Source organism: Rhyacophila brunnea, unplaced genomic scaffold (genome assembly GCF_057557595.1).
Source record: "Rhyacophila brunnea isolate RB1 unplaced genomic scaffold, BYU_Rbru_1.0 scaffold_1, whole genome shotgun sequence".
Classification (NCBI taxonomy): domain Eukaryota; kingdom Metazoa; phylum Arthropoda; class Insecta; order Trichoptera; family Rhyacophilidae; genus Rhyacophila; species Rhyacophila brunnea.
Window position 1 is genome coordinate 33,647,061 of NW_028232751.1, and position 26,061 is coordinate 33,673,121.

The 26,061-nt window shown below is 31.2% G+C and overlaps 1 protein-coding gene across 4 annotated transcripts in view; it reads left to right on the forward strand.

Moving 5' to 3' along the window:
* The window catches only part of Hk (potassium voltage-gated channel subfamily A regulatory beta subunit hyperkinetic), a 118,870-nt gene that overhangs the window by 22,696 nt on the left and 70,113 nt on the right, over positions 1-26,061 (forward strand). Inside the window, exons 1-2 of one of the 4 annotated variants that reach the window (XM_085943396.1) lie at positions 570-1,056; positions 21,537-22,099. The exons of the other annotated variants lie outside the window; for them this stretch is intronic. Of the exons in view, the coding sequence (XP_085799522.1) occupies positions 21,825-22,099 (275 nt within the window). The 5' untranslated portion in view covers positions 570-1,056; positions 21,537-21,824. Of the gene's footprint in view, positions 1-569; positions 1,057-21,536; positions 22,100-26,061 lie in introns of those variants that run through there. 4 annotated transcript variants of the gene reach the window in all.

Genomic DNA, 26,061 nt, shown 5'->3' on the forward strand with positions numbered 1-26,061 from the left:
TTCATGTTATATAGTTAATAAAACCATTATGAGTATTAAAGGTCCCACCCATCATCAAACGACCTCGAATGATGTCAAGTATTCTGAAAAGTGCTTCAGTATTGTGACGTAAATTATACGTAAAAAATAACCCGATTGGCTACTTGAATTTGTTATATTCTGATACAAAATTAATTATTATTAGCCAATTATTATTATGAAATAATTAGCCAAATGTATTTATCAAGTTGTTCAAATCCTTGTTTAGTAGTCTTGTAAAATAAGGCCATATGAATAATGTAAATTTTTTTTCACTAATGAAAAAAAGGTGTTAAGCGGTGTCTTACTTTTGGCTTCAATAATTGTAGTAGAATGGTAAGCTGAAAATGTTAGAAATATCATATTATTGCCATATTGAAAAGTGAATATGACGAGAGTGATGATGTGTCTGCGTGTGATTTTGATTTCTGAATCCGGCACTTCGAAAAACCGGGAGGGGTGTGTAACTATTAGGGTAGTGTGTGTACAGTTCAGGGTGGTGTTAGTGGCTAGCAAAGCATTGAAAAGGCGGTGAAAATCGTTGGGGCGCCCAACAGTCTCTAGCCAAGAGCAAAGTCGGTCGCCAGCGAGCGGACCACCATTTACGATCCCATTCATTATTCTATCCAAATTGTCCCAATTTAACAACATCCCTTCTAATAGAAAGCTGCGATTCGCTGCAATATTGCTGTAAATCCCAGCCATACAGAAAATATTGCAGCATATTTAAATTTTGAAAGCGCTCGTCAAAAGTTAACACATGATAAGCATTTAATCCTCAAGCAAAACACTTGTTTTGTCAAGTATTATTCAAATCAATTCCCTGCAATATGATTAATTTTGCATTTTAAATTGAGTTTAATTGATCTCCGTACAATACGCGTTCCCTGGTCACTGGGGGACGTTCATAACCGTATTCAGGCCCGCGTACTTTCCACAATGTTTTTAATAAAGCGCATAGTTTTCTTCTCCAAAATATCCTCTGATTGATGTGAAGTGTATCGGCTGCCGCACTGCATTTGGCGTCACCAGGATAAGGTAAGAAATCCAGATTATTTAATTTGTATTTATATTTAATTTTATAGGTTAATGCGGCTCTATGCTCTGTGCTTGGCGAGTAAACATTGACGTTATTTTTTCAGAGCTCTATGCGGTAATTTTGATGCACAATATAACCTCAATTATTGTTTGATCCAATTTCGACAAAACAAACACTTTTAAAATGATTTTAACTGTGGTTTAAATTTGTGAAACTATTCAAACACTATTTATTGAAGTTATTGTATATCAAAATTAATGTATTGTATGTTTATTTGTAATATTTAAATTAATAATATCGATTGACTGCAGTAGATGGTATTTTTAAGCGTTATTAGGATGGAAACTCTTTCAATTAGTCATTATTCATGATAAAGGTTGCTTAGTGGATTTTTTATATTACCGTAAACACAGTAAGTATTGTTTTAATTTCTTACAACGAATTTTCATAATACAATACTGGTTTATTTTTCTGAAAAGCTATTGAAATAAATCAAATATTTTGTAATGAAAATTAGTTGTTTAGTAAAATATGAACAATTTTACTGTATTTTTAATATATTATGCTTTTCTAGCGCTGTTTTCTTTTGATCGACTAGCGTCATATTGTTATATTATCATGTTGACAGAATTTTAAGATTTTTTAATTTAAAATAGCGGTTATTATTGTAATACTTAATTACTCATAGTCTTTTGTAGTACATTAAAATAAATGCTTTGTTTTTTAATATTTTAGATTGCAATTAGGTATTGCTATATTATTACGTAATTATAATATTTTTGATTATTGTTCAGACATATTTTTAATATTTACGGACTGACGTTGTAATTTTTGATTAATCGTATTAATCTAATTATTGATTAATCTTCCTTAAGGTGACGCATCAGTGAAACGCCAAATAATGTTCAACTGTACGCGCGACGAAAATTTGTACTTGCTTCGCATTCATTGAGAGAACGTGGAGTCGGACGCACGTCACTTTGCTGCGTGATGGCGACCGGCCAATTAATTCTAAAATCGTGTAAAGATGACTAAAAACTTTACCCATTTACTTTAAAAAGAAAATATGTCAATGAATATATTATTATTGATACTAATAGAATAATAAACAGAACATAAAATGGACGTATGTTGGATTTATATGAGAAATAATATTTCGTTTGACAGGCGTCATTTTCACCCGCGACCCGCAATCCGCACATCGCCTAGCAACGATCTTTTTAGACCGTGCCTCAACTAATGCATGGCCTTAAGGGACCAGGTGCTCTGATAAATCGGTGGCAAGTTTCTTGAAAACATCCGTAAACTTTGTAAGAAATGTATTTTTGTCATGATGATGTCCTATATTTACGCGCCAAATTAGTAAAATTATTATAATTATATTATATCTACAATAGTTTTATACCATAAAATAGTACATATTATTTTGAGTCTCTTTGTTCAAGAACTTCGAATAAAGCTATAATCTTTCTCATAAAGTTTACGTGGGTATTGCATATTGTACAGAAAATTATTTTGTCAATATGTACACTGTATATTTGATTTCCACTATATTATTAAGTAAAATGTATTCCTATTTTCTTTTGCAATTTACTCGTTATATCAAAGAACTTGCAATATGTTACGGTCTACATTTTATCATCGTGCTTGGCATGGCAATTAATATAGATAGCCAAAGTTTGCAATTTATTTTAAACTACGAGATGAATTTAAGCTAAAATATTTTACTAAATAATGTTTAGTTAAAATTGAATGCGCGTGTTTACAGACAAATATTTTGGAAAAATGCAATAATAACGGAATTCATGTGATAAAATATAAATGTTTTATTAATAAAAAACATATACATTTAAAAGAATAAAATTTTATGGTATACAACGATTGTATTTGATTAGTACATAATAATATATTAATTTGTAGGACATCGTTATGAAAGATTTCCACAAAGTTTACAGTTCAGACTTGAATCCGTAACTTACCCAAAATAATTAATTTTAAATCAATTTAGAGCACGTTTTCCGTCAAAGAAATAATAAAAAATATCAAATTTAATTCCCATATTGTCGTATTTTATTGGAATTAAAAAGTGTAGAAGCATAATAATATTATCCATTTTATAATATAATTCCGAATTATTTTTAATCATATCGATTTACTCGGTATGTATTACAAAATGATATAAATTATACGCGTTCTAGAATATTCGTGTTTGTTTCCCAAATTTGTATTATTGAAATAAATATAATGCATACGTACATATTTGAATGAGTTTTAAGGTAGACAAATAAATAATCATTGCAGCAATTCAAATATGTAAAGTCTAACTATTATATACTATGCGAATTATGACTTTTCGTTTGAAAAACAATTAAGTACATGAAAATGACGTAAACATAAAATAAATAGAAAAAACCACTGATGGGTTGCTCTGGAAAAAGATTCACCGTCTTTCCATAAAGGTTTTTATAAATAAACCAAAAACCCCTTTTATGTCAATTAAGAAATAAAAATAGATATTCACATATTAGTGATTGTGATAAGGGTCAGTAATTACGTAATTTAATTCAGCCATGAATTTATTTCGTTAACGAAATACCTTTTTATGTACATATTTGAATTTATTCATGATTCAATACACTTTATTTAAATCAAATATTTAATACACATACGATAAAATGCGACTTATAAGTGGCAACTATATAATACAGACGATATTGTCTAACGTATGTGTATCTTAAGCCGCCTATCTGTCAATGTATTAAATATTTTGTGTTATGAACGTGACTTATCGTGAAAGTTTCTGATAGGCAACGAAAAACTTTAAAAAGCGTAACAATATACAGATAGATAGAAGTGCTTGTAAAATGAAAGCGCAGTAGAAAAAACGCAATTTATTAATAATTACATTAATACTGGACAAATATCACTAGCACTTTTATGAAAATTAGGCTTAAATAATAATCGTCGTTTAAAAATTAAATTCATAAAAGAACATTTTTGCAAAGAACAAAGAAAGAGCAAATTTGTATTCAATCTTGTTAAGTATATAAAACAGCAAAATAATTATGGTAAGTCGTAGACATGGTAGGAAAACCAGTTGCTCACTCACATTGCTTTTTTGTAACAAAAAAAACATTTTGAAATTTTGACTTTTTATAATATAACATTTTAAATATTATTCATTATAATATATACAATATATACGTGATACAATATAATCATGTACGACTGTTACGATAATATTATATAAGCGAATGAAATCTAGATATTCGATTAGCTAGTACTTATTTCTATTAGGAGGTCCTCGTAGTCTAATGCCTGGCTTCTAATAATGGGTCTCTGGGTTCGATTCCCGATGACGTCACATTTGATTTTCTGGGTATTTCTGTGATTGTTTCGCTGCTACCACAGTTTGTCTCATGTCCTGTTATAGTGTAACGCCCACAATGGCCGAGCGGCTTACTCGTTGACTTATAATGTCGTAGGTCCCAGGTTCGAATCCTCGGTCTGGAAAATACACATATTGTTTTTCAATTTGTGTTTAGAGTCAGATTAAGGAACTGATATGTTGAGCAAGTGGCTAACACCCATTTCTCATAAAAACAAAAATCTGTTTATACAAACCTTCACCCTGTGGAGGCCAATATGATTCTATTAGGATCGGATATGCTCAAAATAAAAAAAGAAGTTGTAGTGTTACAATAAAAAAAGATGAGATAGAGAAAAATAGAATAATATAAAATATTATTTAGAACTACGTAGTTCCGATTTTTTGAAACAAGCTTAAAGTATTCGAAGATTATTATAAAAAAATACTTACAGGATGCATTTAATGTCTACGTAAAAAATCAATAGTCAATAAATGTAGGTAGTAGTATCCTACATCCAAATATGTAAGTAACACTTAGAATCGATTATTAATTAATTATCATCCTTTCTGAAGAGAAGTAAAATACTCAAGGATGATTTCACGTAGCATTGACAAGTGTTCAATTATGAAGGTGAATATCCCTCCTACTAGGCATACGAAGCTCGCAATTTGAGATAGTTATTGATAATTTACACTTAAAAGTGCTTTAAATTAATCAATACAAATCTAAAGTCAAAGATAAAATATACAGGTATCAAAAATATTACCATCTTAACTAACGGATAATAAATGAAATTATTTAATTTAAATGACCGAATTTGCATGAAACATCTCAGTTAAAAAAAAAACGACTTAATTTACAGCCGGGTCAAATGATGTTTCTTTCTGCGATGTATTACAATGTATAAAATTACCAGATATAACATAACGTTATGTTCGTGAACAATAATGTGTAAAAAGCATGTGTGCCTCTACAGAGTGGAAGTTGCATTAACAGATTTTTTATGAGGGATAGTTGTCAGCTATTCGCCCAGCCCATCGGGTCAAATACTACCTAATTATAATTATATTGGACGTAGCGCTATGGAAATTCCCGTCAAATTCATTCAGAAGGAATGCAAACATAATACTTTCAGACACATTTTCTTGTCATAGACGTTTATTTAGAAAGTTATTAAAAACTCAATCTTCATTTTGTTCCTATGTAACGTAGTGACTGTATTTTGTATCCAAACGGGGGAGAATTATTTCCGCTGTGTGACGCGAGACGCGATACACGAAAATCGTACAATTTTCACTTATTGCCTGACTACATAATTAATATCAATAAGCAGACTATGAATGACATACGTAATGTGACAAAACTATACATGCGTTAAGGCTAGGGGAATTTATCTAAAGGCGTATTGTATATTATGTTATGGTAAATATCCTTTTAACTTTCGTACATATTTTTTTTAGTTAGTATGCATCAATAAAAATGAAATATATTATATCATGCGATGAGCTATTTCTGAGAAATCTGTTTTTTTTCAACATTTAGTAAATTACCATCTTTAAATCGGAGCATTTGGACATCCATATTGTATATTTTAACAGATTTTTACGAGTAATAGTTGTTAGCCATTCGCCCAATCCAATAAATGCAAAATATTTGCACTAGATCGAATAGAAATTGGAAAAAACACCATATTGTATTGTTTGAACAACCCATGACTCACGGCTTCGTATCTAGCTGGGCTACTTATGAAATTATCAACAATAACACAATCACTGCTAACCTTTTAATTACCACATTTAAATAACACGTTAATTATATCTAATTGCCAACGACTCAAAACGCGCCAGTCGCGGTGTGAGCACTAAATGAGTTTTTTTTCGACTTTCATTGGTTTCAAAATAATCATTATGAAAATGATATGTTAATTTAATTTATTTTGAGAATACTCATTTGAAAGTTAATCAATTAGTTGTAAAGGGAGTATTTTGAAATTCCCAGGGGCGTCTGTTTGAATAGAGGCGTCGTTGAGCGCAGCGTTTAGATACTGATTAAATACAGTCCAATTGCAAGAGATACTTCTATCGTTCGCTCGAATACGAAATGGAAGTACCATACGGTGGTCTATTGATGACTGTCTATGAGATTTCGACACGGCAGGTAAATCGATATTTTCTTCCAACCCTTGAGCAGGAGAACGCTACAAGGAATTCAAAATGTATTTCAATATATTTACAACATTATATACACATCTTATTGGCACTCATCCACCACCTAAATAGGGTTTGGGTGAATGGCGAAAAAACCAATCTTTGTATTTGAGAAATATTTCTCGAGACCACCATTCAACAGGATACAGAAAAGAGTGGTTATTAAAAGAATTTTCTCCAACAGAAAATTTAATTTTCTGCAGATATAAATAACTCTCATCTTATTACTTAGTCATTATTTGTATAATTGTACGCGAATTATTTAATTTTTTCTGTAACTATTTTCAAGTTTATTCATTACAGTATCAAGATTATTTGCGCCGCACGCCGTGGTATAGGTCACGGGCTCAAATCCCGCATATAGCGCTTTCGTGTGTTATAAATCTTTTCAAAATGCGTTTTAAAATTGGTAAATGAGAATGATACTTTATAAAGAAATTATGATTGGTTATAATTATGATCTTTGTTATAATATCATCATCATCAGCCTGAATCTATCCACTACTGGATGAAGGCCTCTCCAAGCTGATTCCACTTCTCTCGGTCCTGTGCGTTGCGTTGCCACGTACTTCCGCAGAACTTTATCATTTCATCGATCCAGCGGCCTCTAAGTCTACCTTGCGGACGTTTTGTACCTCTTGGGTACCTTTGGATGACTGGATTTGTCCAACGGTTGTCCCTTCTTTGAGCTATGTGTTCAGCCCATTTACATTTGAGGCATTCTCTATTAATATAAAATATAATAATAATTATTTAGGTATGTACTTAAACTTTTTTTATTTATTTTATAATTTTCATTAAGTCATTTTTTTATATTTAAGGGGTTGTAAGTTTTCAGCTTCAATCACCTTTGACTTGGATTCTGCAAGTGAGTCGATGGTAATATTCTGACTAAGTACATTCATTAAACATTACCTACCTATAATGCATTTTATACATCGAGTCATTAAATTTGTTACACGCGATGTATGCTGGTATTTATTTATTTTGAATATATACGATATATAACAAATTATACTTTCTTTCTATATGTTACCGATATGCATATTATGTCTTGTAGAAGAGCTTTTTTCGATACGATACCTGAAAGTATTGATTCTTTTCTACCGATATGATATCAATGTCAATACTTTTTATTTCGATATGTAACTCACATTTGCATTCTCATATATGTTTCAGTATGTACGTAAAAGTAATTTCACAAAATGTTTGTTTCTATTTACAAAAAATATAAATATATTATTATTTTCAAGTACTTTTACCTTTTTAAGTTTTTACCGGTTCATATTAATATCAATCAATGTTTATCGGCACAAAGGAGTGGGAAACGGGTGAACCGAATTTAATCATTGCCTTATTTTTTGACATCGTAAGTAAATATTATGTTGTTTTAGTAAAGTTATTCAAAACCATTCTCAAACATTTCGAAAATATTTTCCATCGATAATAATAGGCCGCAGGGAATGGATAAGTAATTAGTTTTGCTTACAATGCAGACCGTAACTAAACATAGTGGTTTGGAATTATTTGCATATGTACGTGCTTAAAATAGAAAAGGGAATATATTTAAAAATTACTTTTAAACTAATGAGATAAAATTGCAGGAGAGAAGATATTGCAGAATTATTGTAATATTATAATAAATAAATTTTATTTATAACATATTCATTATGATTTGAGCTACCCAGAATCCAACGCTTTTTAGTATAAACTGTTTTTTTCTTCAACGAATAATTCACTTGATTTGAAAATGCCTCAGGTTTGAATCCTGGGTCTGGCAAAATACACATATTTTTTTTTATCAATTTCAAGTCAGAGAATAAACATAATATGTTCAGTACGTGGCTAACATCCATATCTCGTAAAAACAAAAATCTATTAGGAAAGACAAACATCCAGTCTGTGGTCTTATTAGGATCGGACATGGTAAAAAATGTCTCATTCTTTATTGAGCATATATTTTTCGGAAACACCTCTGAAACATACCAACTCTCACCATATTTTTTCCAATTTTATTTTCTAATAAGTATGTTTCTGAGGTCCGAATAATCTATTTAATTTTTTTACGTATACTTCCAATATCTTTTTAAATTACTCATTATCTACTGGATTTCGTCGATTGGAACATTTTCAACTGATTCATTTGAAAATTAATTTGGCGAAAGTACTAAAACGAAGAATTAACTATTATTTTGTATTAAATATCAGGAAAATGGAATTTTACATCATATATCAGGATATTATCTACGTTAAAAGTAAATACATCGCTATGAGTGCTCGGCATATGAGCTCGCATATCGATAGATATTAAATTAAGCCAACCAAGACCGGAAAGATTGAAAAATGCAGGAGAGCTTTAATTACCCTGGCTTTTGATTAAAACACGAAACATGTAGATTTGCAGATGAAAGAAAATTCTGATAGAAATAGATTTCGATTCCTCTCGGTTCTTAATATTTCGCTGCCATGTATTTCCACCGAACTTAATCAGTTAGTTTGTCAATTCAGTCGGATTTTCATCATCATTAACCGAAATCAGTCCACTGGTGAATAAAATGACTTGTCCTTCGGTAATATATAGTCTACCAAACATGATTAATTCATCGATACAGCTGGTTTCAGAGCAACCTCGTTGTCGTTTAGTATCGTTCGTTATATGCTTCTTTATTCTTCTAAGTATTTTCAGCGAAAATGAATGTGTCCTGAATCCGGGACGATTTATTTGGTAAGGTCGATGCGCTTTAAAATTCCGTGACGTTTTGCTAACCCTTTGCGGCCCGAGACCTCCATATTGTTTAAATAAACCAAAATTAAAATCAGTTTTAGAATTACATTTGTATTTATAATAAACAAAAATATTTTTTTTCGTATAGTTTAGTTTTTAAGGGTGGTTATACGTATTAACCACTGGGAAACTAGAGCAAAAAAACATGAATTCAACATATAGAGAATATCAATTTATTCTATATAATTTAACAAATTATAAACTGAAAGGACTTTTAATGAATTATATATAATTTATATTATGACTACATAATATAAACAATACTTTAATTTTGCTTGAAATCTCTCATGTGACAGCACTCAAAATATCTAACTTCGGTACAATCACTTAGGTATAAATCTGTTGTAACGGTTTTTGATCGTGAACTTTATTTTTAATACATAGATGACTGATAGTTTATCATTATAAAAAATGTGGCTACTCAAAACTAGATGGCAATGGCAGCACACAAATAATAGAGGGTGGTTTCACAGTGAAACTACTAGGCAACAAAGGGTTGGTTCTACAATTCTTTCGCATGCCAAAAGTGCCATTGGTTCACCACCGTTAGCCCATATACTAATCTTCTCGAAATCACTGTTGTGCGATGTAAAAGTATCAGATGTTCTGATACTTTCACTGTCCATCCGACCCACTTGAGACAATGATAACTGATAATAATCTTGAAAACGAAATAAAGGAAAGAATAAGCCAAACAACAAATATTATTTCAGTCTAAGCTAGATACCATCTTCTAAGAAATATAACCGAAATTTGAAATGAATCTATATAGGATATAATAATTTATATATTCTTTATATTTTGGCATCGATAAGGTCGAAGTGATGCCGATACGAGCTATAGATATAATACTTCTATTCATCCGTAGCGATATTTTTACAAGGTGGACTTAAGGGGGAGACGCATGCCAGCAGAGAACCTAGCGGAAATATACGAAGCTTGCAATTTGAGATTTTTTTTTGATAATTTACAATTTCAACTGTATTATTTAATTAATATGTATCCGAAAACATTAAAAAGATTTTTTTTTTTTTTAAACTTAAAGATAAACTTACAATTGTAAAAAAAATGTAATAAAATGTGAATTCGTTGCAGGGTCAAATCTTATTATTGCATTATATTTTATGGTCATAATTATCATTAAAATTTAGTTTATTAAGTTTTAGATTTTATGTGGTGTAGATTTTTGACTAATTCATCGTTTTAATATTTTTTATATATATTTTAAAAAACAGCGATTTTTATAAAAATATAAATGTGTATAACTTGAAATCCTTTTTATTTATATCAACTCGAGCTTCAATATTGTGACCATGCCTAAAATAAAATTTGATATAAATAAAAAGGATTTCAAGTTAAAATCGATGTTTTTAAAAATATATATAAAAAATATTAAAACGATGAATTAGTCAAAAATCTACACCACATAAAATCTAAAACTTAATAAACTAAATTTTAATAATAAATATGGCCATAAAATATAATGTAATAATAAGATTTGACCCTGCAACGAATTCACATTTTATTACATTTTTTTACAATTGCCAGTTTATCTTTAAATTAAAAAAATAAATAAAAAATCTTTTTAGTGTTTTCAGATACATATTTATTAATTACTACAGTTGAAATTGTAAATTATCAAAACAAATCTCAAATTGCAAGCTTCGTATTTTTCCGTTAGGTGCCTCTTTTCGCCTCTGATAGTATAAGCATCCCCCTTAAAGACAGCTCTCGCGGACAACAACCATTATACTTGCAAATATTGATAGTTTCTTTCAATACCGATATTTTATGTCAATGCCAATATCAATACTCTCATTTAGTATGTCAGTATATATACGTTCATTAGATACTATACCGATCTCAGAGTAATGCTATAAAGAGGGTGGTTATTGTTCGGCAAAATGAAGCCATGTTTCTTGTGTATAACGCACAGTAGAACCTGAATTTTATTATTATTAACTTAACTATGAAACGTTATACCTACCATCATGTTACTTCTCAGTACGGTTACCAAATTTAAACACAACATAGTTAGCCATATTGTCTACTAAGTTAATTACAAATCATTACTACTAACTTTATATTTAACACAAAAACAATAAATTTCAGCAACACGTTTTTAAATAACTGTAGTCATCCAAAAAAATATTTAATTTAGCCGTAGAAATCCTATCTTACTCTAACCGTTAGAGTCAGTGTATTATCATTTCGAGGTGCCTGCGAAGTTTTGCTGGAGCCAAATAACTGTTTGTATTTTATGACATCAAACACACATTGCATCAGGAGGATCTGAATTGCCAATATTATCGTAAGTACTTACATCCCACATTTAAATAACTCGTCATCGTACTTCTATTTTGGTAGTTGATTTTTTACTTAGTTTACTTTTACTTAGTAGAAGATCTTAAAATGTTAGGCTGTATAAAACCTTTCCAAATTGTCATGGAACACCTATTCAGTTTCAACGGAACATAGTTTGGGAAATATTGCGGAGATATAAGCGTCCAAAATGCTTTGTCATTCGCACTTATGGTTCGTTTTTGAATCAGGACTTGATACCGACACTTTTCTTCTGTCTCTTATGATTTTTATAAAAAAAACTCTTGCGGACAAGGATTATTTGATCGTGATTCTTTAAAAATATGGATAGCTTTCGTCTGATACTATCCTTCCGCTCCGATGCAAGTATCGATAAGTTCATTCGATACAATACCGATGTGAGTACATATATATTTTTTCCATTTCGATATTACAGACATAATCCTTTGATTACTGTCCAACTGATAATACCAGTTGCCACTGCGTTTGTAGTTATAGATTGATTTTTTTTAACGGAGTATCCTGCGTAGAATCGTCTGACCAATTAATAATATATAGCCAGGTTGGAGATAGAACTACTCTGTACGAGAGCCCAATATGAAAGGAGAGTGTCGTTTTGATGCCATTGAAAGTCTAAAACACGAGGGAATCGGACAGATAGACATAGGTGGGTGCTTGAGAAAACCGACATCTACATATATGTTTGTAACGTCAGAAAGAGGAAACAGTCAGTAGTATCATTATTATTCAAATCAATTCGTTGGGGAATTTTGCAATTCAGACGTTCGTCATTCGCGTCACGTTCTTGGAGGTCGATTACGCTCGGGTAGCTGGGATAAGCTGAAGAACCAACATCTTTTATGCAGATATTTTTTAAAATAAAATTAAAGGTGATAAAACGTAACTAAGGCACATGATTAAATTAACCAACAATCGTTTCAGATTGGTGATTAATTTATCAGAAGCTTCACAATTTTATTGTTCTTTGGGAGTTTGCATTAGTATTATTATAAACCATTTTTTTGTATAGAATGACATATATTCATTCATACTAATTACGACAAATTTTAACTATTGGCTTTTATGCGCGGCGGGCGCGATGCCTGGAGAGATGCAGGCTCGATTTCCTGCGGGTTGTCTTACTTTTTTCAAAAAAGATTTTTTCTATTGGTTATAATACATTTTTTCAGAAGTGTTTTCAAAATTATGTATGGAATATTACATTCTTAAATCTTGTGTATTATTCGTCGAATAAAACAATAGTTTATTAAATTATTATCAAGTTCAAGTAAGTTACAACACAAAAATATCTTGGAGTAATCCGTGATGTCGGATAGTAATTAAAGTAATACCTACTTTGATTTAAAATACAAAAGTCGATTGCCAATCGTAGCTCAATTGTATATATATTCATTATTTGACAATCACCGAATATCGAAAATGAAATAAACTTGGAGAGGTCTTTATTAAGCTGTGAATTAATCCAGGCTTATGATAATGGTTAATAAATAAAACAATGCATTTAAACTGATTGGATTATAATTAATTGATACGAGTGGCATTAGTAGAAGAGAACATGTACCACCCTTCGGACGCGCAGCGTGCTAACTAAAATAAAAATATGTATTTCAATGTCATCATTATATGTGCGGATAATCAATAATATTGAACTTTAGTATTGATAAAGTAGGCAATTAGAAAAGGGTTGACCCTATACTGCGATGAATAAATAATAAGTAGAAGTTATATTTTTAGATACAATTTACTAAATGCATCACGCCTTATAAATGAAACAATATGCACGCGGCCTCTGCGTCGCATCCGAGGATGCTCAATGGACATCGCTAAAAATGGAACTGAAGGCAGACATATATTTTAATCACGTGATAAATGAATATTTTAAAAGATTTTCCATATTTCAATATTTTGTGGTAAACTAGGTTTTTTATGTTTCAAGCTCAAGTAGTTGGTTTTGACCACAGAACAGATAATAAATAGAATACCGATAGGCTATATTCAATACGCCGCATCTTGATGCAGGGTTTTGAATGTGTGAGTGTCCTACAAAAATGAAGCACGCATTATGCACGTGAAATAGTGTGTGTAATACACCAACATTAAATGAGCGTAAATGCATAAGCCGAGAGCAGTTTTCAGTATTCGACGTAAAACGTATTATTGACACGTGTGTAAGTTTAATACGGACTCTTCCTTACTCGAGTCGGTTACCTGCTATCGTATTACCCGTTATGCATTTCAGTTCATATTATTTCTGAGTTCCCTGGTTTTGACGTAATTGTCTTTTTTTCCATGTGCATTGTACGTGCACGAAGCGTTGGTAAACGATTTCTTTAGGCGATATTTTTTTCTCCTTTTCCTCGTATTCAGGGGTACGAAATAGACCACAGACAATATGCATGCACGATATCTCTTGATGCGAATTTCATTATCAGCATTATAAAATATAAATTTGCTTTCAAATGATGGTTTTATGACAATATTACTACAACAAACATGTCAAAACTGGGAGATTTGAGCATTTTAAAATCCAAGATACACCACTACGCGTTTGCGCTTAGCCGTGTGAAATTACGTCTGACTCGCTCAGTGTTGAGCCGATTACACAAAAAATATTGTTATTTAATTGGAGATATTACGCACATCTTTATCAAGACCATCTCAAACGAAAAAGTTTGAAAATGAACTGTTTTACAACGTCTCAATATTGACGACTCATTATAATTAACAGCCGCAATCGATCCATTCCTAAATGAAGGCCTTCGTATGGTTATATTTACTCACCTCGAATGATTATTGTAACGTGGGTAGAGGTTGTGATCGAGTAATCTTGTCTCGAAAATTCTCCATAAATAATCAGAAAAGGTGAATCCTATCGAAAGGTAAATCGAGAATCTTAATTTCTCGAGAAATCAATGAGAATCTCAATAATTCGAAAGAATTGTTACTGAGAAAAGTTAACAAAGAGAATTTGAAACGAAAAATGAAAGCTGCTGACGTTGATCTAAAATGGAAACTCTGGAATATAATGAGGAAAAAAGCACTAGTCTTTAAACCGGAATAGAATTATTGGATAAAATATTTGACATTTTTTCTGTCTTTCGGCAAGAAACGCAAAACGCAAAACAAAAACAAAAAACTGACTATTTCTAATATTTTTTAGCAAGAAAAGCTAAAATAAGTTCGCGTCATTCAACTGTAATAGATTTTTTTTTTAAATAGCCGATGACCATTTTATTTCGGCCGGATTTTTTTTAGCCATAACGAGTTAAAAAACGATATAAAATTATAGAGAGATTCTTGAGAAATGAAAAAGTCGAGAAATCGCAAGCTTTGCCCGTGGGTACCACTGCATGACTGCATTTGTCCATCGGTCGTTTTGATGCTAGATGACTTGGCCTGTTTATTTCTATTTCATCTGCTTGGCGACTTCTATTACATCGCGTACTTATATCTGACTCTTTATCCATTATTTTTGAGCAACATGCATCTTTACATACCATGTTGTGGTTATTCGTAGTTTTTGGATTTATCTTAGATTGAAGGTCTACGTTTCACATGCATATATTGAAGGAGTAATTAACAACAAATTGCTTCATTTTAAAATTGGTTTATATGCAGTATGTAATTAACAGATTGAGGCATCTAGATCATTGATTATGAGCATTCTTATGTGAAGTACAAAATGGAATAAACTTAATATTAATATTATTGATGTCTGAATGGCGTTTTATGAAATACTTTGCTGTAAAAATCAAGTTAAATGTAGCAAAAACCATATAATATTATAATATAATATAGGTATGTATTGTCCGTGAGATCTGTATAACTATCCGACAATGGCGATCTTTCTCGGAAATTTTATTTAACAATATTAGAAAATATACCGAATAGTATGACATTACATTACATGTAAATGTATTCTGTTAAAATCGACTGATTTATCATAAAAAGTATAAAAAATGGCTCCAATGATTTACACAGATGAATGAAAATTGCGGATTGATACGAAAAAATGCCAAATAAGAAATATAATATATAATATTATATAAATATCCATGAAAATATAAGAAGAAAATTGTTTATTTTATCAACATAATAATATTTTTAGGGAATCAAAAAATTTTAGTCATACTCAAATGTGAACATTGACAATTTTTATAAATAAAGAAATGAAAGATATATGACACGATTTGTGTGGTCCTAAAACATGACAAGTCGAAGTAAAAATCTAGGGGTATTCCTGTAACATTAAATAAAAGAAGCTAAATTTTTTCAATATTGAGATATTTCTTTATGAGAAAAACATATATTAACCACCTACGTAGAAGACAAAATAATGTAAATGGTTATTTGTCTTTGTCTTTGTCCTAGATTAAACTCTTATAATTTATTTTAGTCCATCTATGCTCTTCAGTTGGAGCATATGAACACCGCCCGGCGTCTCCAATAATCTCCCTGATTGTCCCCAGGTCGTGCTAGCATCTCGTAACTCTGCCACCGAAATCCAGTTGACTTGTAGCTTTCTTATATCGTAGTTACTCGTAAGATACCACTGTCAGTATGCAAGCGTCAAATAGGCGGCAAATGGTCTCAATCGAGTACTCTCATGCAGTGACGTCCCTAGACAAAATGCCGCCCCTCGGCAGAGCCTAAATGGCGTCCCATTTTTTTATACATATAGTATTTTTATCATCCTTTCATGACTCCAATATCTAAGAAATATGTTTTATGGATACATTACTAACACAATATATAGGTACTTACCACTAAAATATACAAAATTAAATTTATAAATATTTTTTCCCCAAATGTAGGGATTTTTTGACGTTGTTGGTAATACCTACAGTGGCTATCTTCTTCATATTTGGCAATATTTGTAATGATATTTTTAGCCTGAGATCTAAAAGGTTTAGCCATTATTAAATCGATAATCGACAAAATGACGGAGCGACTCTTCGATAACGCAACTTCCGTGCGCACTAAAAGCCGAAAAGCAACCGAAGTAAACTAGATATCGCGAACACGATAAAAAAAGTTACAGTCCCGTTAAGCCATGCCAATTAATACATTTTGTTTCCAACCAGTGAGCTGAAATTTTTAATGGAAAGATATTCTCGTTATTACTAAGTTAAGGTAGCTATTTATATATATAGGTACCAAATGATTCTCCTCGATTTGCCGCCCTTCGCGTGACTGCCACCCCCAAGCGACGGTCAATCTGCCTACCCCCACGGGACGTCACTGCTCTCATGCATCCTAGACATGTCACACTAAATAATAATTGAATATTACTCCAGTTCCAGCCATTTCTATTCAGGAAGCGATTTTAAAATTGCCATCTCCCATGACATGCACCACTATGAAGTTAAAGCTGTCGACATCCTCATCCAACCACACTGGATCAAATAAATATTGAACAATCAACAAATGATTGTTGCCTGATACAATATCGAACCCGCATCTATAGTTACAGAGACGGGCGCTTTACCAAGTAGGCAACCATGGGTTATTATCAAATTCTATACCTACATTAAATCGTTAAATCGCATTTACCCGTGCCAACTATTGTGCAAATATAATTACAATGTCCTTTATAAGCGGATAATACCGAATCTAATCATTATTATCCATTACAAATTAAGTAGGTAGGTACTATAAATTACATTTTTTTTCCAAGAAAATTTGCTTTTATCTTTCTTCAGCTCTTGGGGTAATTCATTATAGTTTTATAAAACTTGTCTCTCACAGATATTCAACAGATATCATATCGAGTAAACCTACAAAAAATATAATATATACGAAATATTTTTTATACGAGTTTGTGTTATTCTTCTAAAATAATACTATCTTTACGAAATGGTTTTCATGTAAATTAGAAAAAATGTATCCGTATTAAATTATAACATGTTTTACCATTATGGTATACCTACGTGAAAAAGTACATGTTTACGCCTTTGTTTATTAGAAAGAGAACCCCATTTTTTTTATTTAGTTTGATAAATCTATTTTGTAAAACCTCAAAGAGCAATCTAATGTTAATAAAAAATCTATTTATAATAAAAATCTCTTAATGTATTTAAGATATTATCCTTCTTATCAACCATGAAATTAGAAAAGTTACAAATTCAAAGCGATGGAAAATCTCAAAATATATAAGTAGCAATTATTGGTTCAAACCAATTAAATGCATAGTAATTCGTAGTAGGTATCATAAATAAGTTAAAGTTTCATAAAGAAAAATAAAAAGTAATACAGAAAACCGTATTTTTTTACCATACACTTCAAAACTTAAATAACAAACTTCCTATAAGTTATTATTAGGCAATATGTTTAAATCAAATTAAAAAAACAACCTTAAACTTACATTGCCTGAAAAAAAAACAAATAGTCGACTTCTGTGTATTACCTATTTGATGAAAATCAACTTATTCAATCATTGTGTTAACCTTTAGTGTATAATAATATTACGTATATTATATACGTTCAGAGATAAAGTTACAAACTATTTATAAATTATATTACAGGTATTTTGTAATGTAGATTTTTTGATTCCAAATAGAATAGTACAAAACTTAAATCCATTAGAATTCAAGTCATAATAGGTAATAGTCAAAAAATACACGTCTATCATGCCATTAAATCAGACATCATTTTGGATATTTTAAAGATAGAGTTTTATCTATTGTTTGGTTGGGCAGGACTTAATTAATTAAAAAAAACCAACCAAAATCTTGTGTAATATGAATATGTATTGTTAATTCAACGAAAAGAAATAAGTATGAAGGAAAAAGTTTGCATTATTTTGTCGAATCGCCCATAGCATACCAAAACTATTATGGTTTGGTTTATGCAGGATTTAATTGACTTTTAAAAACTAACCAACATCATCTCTAAATTGTAGTCTTAGTTTAATAAAAACAAAAACGTATGACTGAAAAAGTTTAGCGTGCACTATTTTTTTAATGTCATATCTTAAAAGCCTACCTCCACCCTTCGCCACTGACCTATATGTAAAAACTCATTCTCCGTAGTCTACGCCACTATTTTGCTTTAAATAATATATTGCTGTACGTTGTACTTAATTATACTGAAGAGATCATTTGAAATGAGCGCGCACTAAAATCAATATTATTAATGGCCCAGCAGTGCACTTAGTCAGTTAGTATAACATGCAATACGAATGCCGTAAGAACCGTGGTACGTAATAAAGGGCAAACCTATATCATATTAATATAAATGTATAGCATTACTTTAAAATTCAATTATCTCTCTAGAATATTATGTTAAATATTTCGCTCTCTTTGTGCTCGAAATAATTTGTCGTGGGAAACTAATTTACAAAAAAATATACAGTCTTAACTAACTATCGATTTTTAACATTATTTAGTTTACATATGCACTAACCTGGTTCCTAGGTCAGGCAGCTACATATAGTCTTTCAATGTGTGTTTGGAGTAAGAGTATGAACCTAATAGGTTGAGCAATAAGGCTGACATCTATTTCTTATCTAATAATCTAATAAAATCTGTTAATATAAACCCCACTTTGCGTAGGCCCATATTATAATCTTCTTAGGATCGAACGTGGTAAAAAAAACAAGAGCACATTAATCACTAGTAGATATGTTAGTTAAATTGTGGAAATTGCTCAGCGTGTTTTAACCTTTAATTATTTTATATTTAATGAATAAAAAACATATTTAGTACTTATCATTTTCTTATAATGATTTACTATCTAAGAAGTTTTCTAGTTATGCATATATTATATATATATATATATTCTCAACCACACGGTGTTAAGTAAATTAAAAATCAATAGCATTTATCATGCATTGGCATTATAAAAGATATAAATTAAAATTGTCATCAATTTTCTTTAGTTATTTTTGACAAAAAATAATATTTAAAAATAATGCCGAAATCATTAGTGAGATATCAGATTTGAAAACCCTAGCTGCGTCCTAAATTTATCAAGTGGTGGGCGAATTAAGTGTCGGCACTGAATTTTGAACAAAATATTAACGTAAACCAGTAACCAAACAGTACATATAAAAAGTATAAACATGATCATAATTTAACTAATGAGAATTAATTTCAATTCTGTTAATATGCAGCCATATGCAGCAGCATTGTATCATTGTCAATTTGGGCTTACGCGAAATAAGCCACAATGGATGCACCATACCAATGAGGCGACTACATGCGACATATTATTGCGTTATGCGAAAAGTCAAACACATTCTTGAATATTATCAAATAATACGAACACGAATCTATGTAAAATTAAGTAGAATCGTCTTCTACATTATGTTATAGCGCAAATATTTGTCTGTTGTGCCACTTCCGTGGTTATAATCGTAAAAACTGAGTTGACAACTCGCGGGAAAAATTAATAATATTGCTAATTTTGATAGATTCTGAATGATAATTTGTTATAATCTTTGATATGGATGGAAAATCTGGTATTCGGTACACAGGCTGTCATTCATGTCCCTAGCGGCGAATCTCTGGTTTACCCACCCAATGGCCAATGTATGTTATGTATCACGCACTCCTTATTTTTTGGCAATAGTTACTACATACTATATTATTATTAATCGGTTAGATATCTACTGCTAAATTAGAGTTGTTAAACAGTTGAATAATAATATATAGTTTGGTACATAGGTACTAATTATTAAAAAAAAAAAAAACGAATTGGTTAAGTTGTTTATGCAATAAGGGGCCATCCATATAATATGACATTCCGCTCAAGGGGGGTTTGATATAATGTGAAGATTTGTGACGAAGGGATGGGGAGAGGGGGGGGGGGGGGGGGGGGCTTCACAGAAAATGTGACGTTACAAAGTAAACAACAAATATACAAGGATCTTAAAACACAATATTAGGATCAAGGGTTTAAGTATAAATATTGGGGGGTCTCAAAATGTGACGTAATATAGACAGGGTGGTAAAAGGTTATGAGATTATGTGACAAAATGTGCTGATGGGGGGGGGGGGGGGGGGTAAAAACAGTCAAAACCGTATGATGTCATATGATGACTGCCCCTTATTTAATCAATCGTCTTTCCCCCCAATAAACATCTACTACAAGTTACATATATATATGCAGTGGGAGTGGATAGATAATACTTAGATAATAATAGATAGATAGTGCTTATGGATGACACGTATGGATAGAATGGCGATATTAACTGTAACGTAACAGTAAGCGTTGATTACACGTATAAATATGACTTGTGCCTTGCCTTTGTGAATTTCAAAGTGCGATGGACTTGATTGTTAGACTTTCCTCGTAAATTATGTATAAGAAAGTGGAAAGGAGTGGCGTTTGAGCCTGGTTAAGGGCCAGTACTTTGACTAGCGGATTCATACATAAGTAAGTAATGCACGTGCATTACGTTGCAACTGCAGGTGCAACTACTTTTTAATATTGCGGTGAACGAAATAATATGTATGAAAAGTGAGTTATATAAAAAAATCGATAAGAATTACACAAAGGACATCGAAATATATTAGAAACTGACTAATATTATTTATTTACTTATTACAGTTAACAAAAATTATATGACGTGTTTGAACGCATCGAAAAGGTGGTTTTATATTTTTTATTGATATATTTGTACGAATATATCTTTTTACTTTCAGCAAGCACAGAGCATTGAGTATTGCACACTGCTACGTATATTTATTTTTTTAATACTAGGAGATAGATTCTTCTTATGATAAGTTATAAATAAGTTTAAATTACTCATAAACTGGTATTTTTTTCAGGCTGGAGGCTGTTCAAGTATCATCCTCTTCCCTGTTTAGTCACCACATACATTTAATATAAATTAATAACTAACAACTAATAATTTGAGCTACGAGAGTAATAATTGTTTAGATTACTAACATTTGACGGTATTATTTACTATTGATAATATTAAAATTCAAAATGTCGAAAAAACATATTATAATATCTTTTGTATAAAGTCTAAAGATGGATCAAATTAGTTTTTGATTCCCGTGTGTCTCAGACTCGAACCATTACGATAAAAAAGTAAAAATATAGCTATTGTTATGCTAAATATATGCCTCAATACATCACCGACGACATCTACCCACCATCCGTCGAATCATCAGCAGGGCCAAGGAAATAGTCATATCCTGGGTCTACACCGTAAAATGTCGCAAGTTGTCTTGTGCAACCACGTGTCTGCACCAACACATTTATCCCTTTCCGCTCCCGCAAATGCTTCGGTAACTCCATTCATCCCCCTCTCGCAGACCAGCATTATTGAAAATAATGCGGACAACACAAGCGAAGATTCGAACCCGGTCCCGACCATCTATCGGTAAATATTTGAATTGATTATATTTTATTTTCGTTTTGTTTTGGTTAATTTCTGTAATAATAACTATATTACCACTATATATTGATATTGCGCCAAGAAAATAGGTACGTTAGTTATTCAAAGTTATCTGAGAAATAACTCTTATTAATTGCATGCTGTGTGATAGCGAAGATATTAGGCATTGAATCATAAATAAGACGCTGAACGCACGGTTTGTTTGACGATGCCGAATGTCATTTCTCTAGTAAATACGAGGCTTATTTCTTATGTAGGTATTATATATTTCAATGAAATATTATCAACTACCTACATTAGTATACTGCATAACGTAATAAGATTTTAAAAGCTTTTTTACCTCTGCACTACACGACTACACATCACGTCTTGTAACTTTTAATTCATACGTAAATATTGTTTATTCTATGGCAGTATTTGCCAAATTTCCAACATGATACGTACCTCGTTAGAGGCAGCCAAATTTGACTGGATTACCCCACTTTTTCTTAATTTTCCCCATCAGAGTTAGAGTTGACACATTTTTTAAGTCATCTAAGTGGTCAATTCATCATTTTCCCTTTTTACCAAGATATTCCCATTCTCTTGGTGGTTATTCATATTACTTTTATATAAAATGTATTCATTACTATGTATTCACTACATTCAATATGACACGTGTTTCAAATACATAGTCCTTATCAAGTATGAGTAACAAAAATTTACGTTTTAATAATAGTACATTATTATAAAATCGTATACAATAAAAGGGAAAACGATAAGTTTTTAAGATAATTGATTAAGAGGGGTGATAATTTTTATTCTCAGAGAAAATAATTTATAAACTCACACTCGACAAAGGTCAGTGATAAATTTAATGTAAGTGAAAAAGGTGTAGTATTAAAATAATATGTGTAATATTTGTATTACTCTCACGATGGCCGCGCGGCTTAAGCGTCGGACTATATCGTCGTGGATCCCAGGTTCGAATCCTGGGTCTGGCAAGTACATATATTGTTTTTTCAATTTGTGTATGAGTCTGAGTATGGACCCAATAGGTTGAGAAAGTGGCTGACATCCATTTCTAGTAAAAAAAAAAAACAAAATCTGTCAATACAAACCTCCACGCTGTGGAGGCCCATATTATTGTGACCTTATTAGGTTCGGACATGATCGAAAAAAAAATCTTTGTATTTGGTAAATACCAAACAATATATAAATTTTCTCTACAATGTTAGGTTTTTGATCTGGAACGTGAGAAATATTTTATTGTTATTTTTCATTAATATTTTCTATATTAGTACATAGTTTGTGGTCCAAAGTCATAGTACTTGCATAATAATATAATTATTATCGTCCAGTTGAGAACTGTACGTATGTATCATTATTTATGCTCCACGAAAAAATCAAATCTGTGGCGCAGCACTACAATTTGTGGTACGTGTGTGGCACATCCTTATACAATAAAGTACCTAGCCAGGGCTCGAAATGGACCGGAACGCACCGGAGCGCCGTTCCGGTTCGTGAAATCTATAAAGTTATCGCTCCGTCTCGTGGACAAATTAATTTGACCGTCTGAGCTAGATATGCCATATAATAAAAAAATCTAGCACACTTATGTTTATAAAATACACATAAAATTTGATAACCATGTTAATTTTCGAGCGCTCCGGTTCGTAATCTTTTCCATTTCGAGCACTGACCTAGCCATATTATATTTACTTACTTAGGACGAGAAATAGATATTTTATTATTGGTGCCTTAATTTCGAATAATTCTTTAAATCGTACAAAATATAGTGCAGTGGAAGTTTTATTTATGCAAGGATTTAGGTTTGTAGTGTTTTTGCGAAATTGTTGATTATTGATAATAAATAAACACAGCAATAGAGTTATCTTGCCAAGAGTTTTGGCCAACACTTTATACATACTTACATTGAAAAACACGCATCTCTTTAAGATTTCCAAACAAGGAGAACAACCAACATAGCTTTTAATAAACGCTTTTCATGCACTTATGTTTTATTGTTACAAGTTGTAAGTATTCTGTAGAATCAGTGTGTACCTACGTGTACATAAAGTTTGCAATATGTTAGTGCACACACACTTCAATATACTTAATATTTTTACAATAATATAATAATAAATATTCTCGATTTTATTATTTTTGGATATGAATCAATAGAATTTACTGAAAAGTTATATCTAACAAAACACAACTACCAAGATGAAAATAATACGACGTATTTTACAAAACAAAACTCATAATCTACCTTTTGTCAGAGAATGGGAATTATTTATTATTCCAGACATTTATTTAGAAGTTAGAAACTCCATTAATACTATTTATAAAACTGTCATAAAAATTACACAACAATATCTTCGTCACAATTGGGTAGCTTGTTTTCAAATTAAAATCGTTTTTATTTCATAATAAAATTGCGTTTTTTAATAAAAGAAAATCATATTAATAATACAAAATAAGACACAACTAACTTATTGAACTATATTTAATTGCTAAAACTAATAATTATGGACAAATAATGGAAATATTAACCGAAAGTTCAACGAACAATATTCTAGTTAAAACAAACTGTGTTTGAATAGGTTACTCGAAACACATAACAGATAATTAGTTTATTTCTTTTATGTATTAAAATATTACAATCCCCTTTAAACTAACATACTATATTTTGGTATATATAAAAAAAATCTTGTTACTAATTCACTTCATACCTGCGCGCGTAGCTATTCTTAATAGTTAATACTTTAGCACATTTCCGTTATTTTCATTGGTCAAAATTAACACGGAAGCCATTTTATACACAATGAAGTTATCAGTGTATACGGTGGTTATCTACAATAATTAGTAAATTCGTAATGCGGCAAAAATTTAAGTTGGTAGACATGCGTGTGAAATATGTATCTATTCGGGTATATTCGTGTCGGCGTATTTATGTTTTTTCACCCGAACCTCGACATGCACGAAATTTTGATTGAAACGTCAAACACAACCTACAATTTTATTAGTCATGTTATTGCAGCGTATTGTAGTAAAACAAGTATTATGTAACTACTAGTCACTCGATCTTTGGCAGCTGTACGGCAGCGGCCGAGACGTAATTATTTTTCAAAATAGTCGAATGTTGCATGTCAATAATTCTCAATATGTAATTGACTTACTCTATTTAGATCTAAAAGGTAACACAGTCAAAAGATGGGCTGTTAAAAGATAGCACTTTTTGACAGTTCAGATGGTTAACTGATTGAAATAATTAACTGCCTGTTGTATAAAGTGATAAACGTGATATATTTATCACATTTAGCTCTTTTTGAACGTTAAGTGATATGTTAGAATAGCTTCGCTGATCCACTTCAAATACATTTATTTATTTATTTTGGTATTATAGAGTGTATTTAGTTATTAGGTACTGGTGTTGAATATATTCACAGGAGGACTGTGTATAACTCATACATGTCCATTATTTTCGGCACAATATATTTATAAATTTTAACCCTCGGCGTGATTCTGACTTCTGACCCTTGAGACCGGTATCAAGTGCGTGCGATTATTTTGGAGAAACAATGGTGATCGAAGAGATAGCATTTGCGTATTTTCAGAACCACGTTTCTTCTTCCACGAAATACAATTCAACATGAGTATTGATCTCATTCAGCATACGACTCCTTCAGTTCTATTGAAAGTCGGTTATCTCTAGTTATCGACGCCCACGGTATTTAAATCCAACTCCATACTGTCTTTCAATGTTGTACGAGGATTATCATGTCATTGTTTGCTGCTCGATTTTCCGAATATAATTTTCGATGTCAAGCATGGCTCATTTATTCTTCAGACTAAATTTGGTAGACTATAGATAATAATATTATTAATATTATAATGTGTGGGTTTTTGTACAAAGCGTGGCTAGTATATGTAATATTGTCTTTCGACGTGTGTGTAGTGATCAA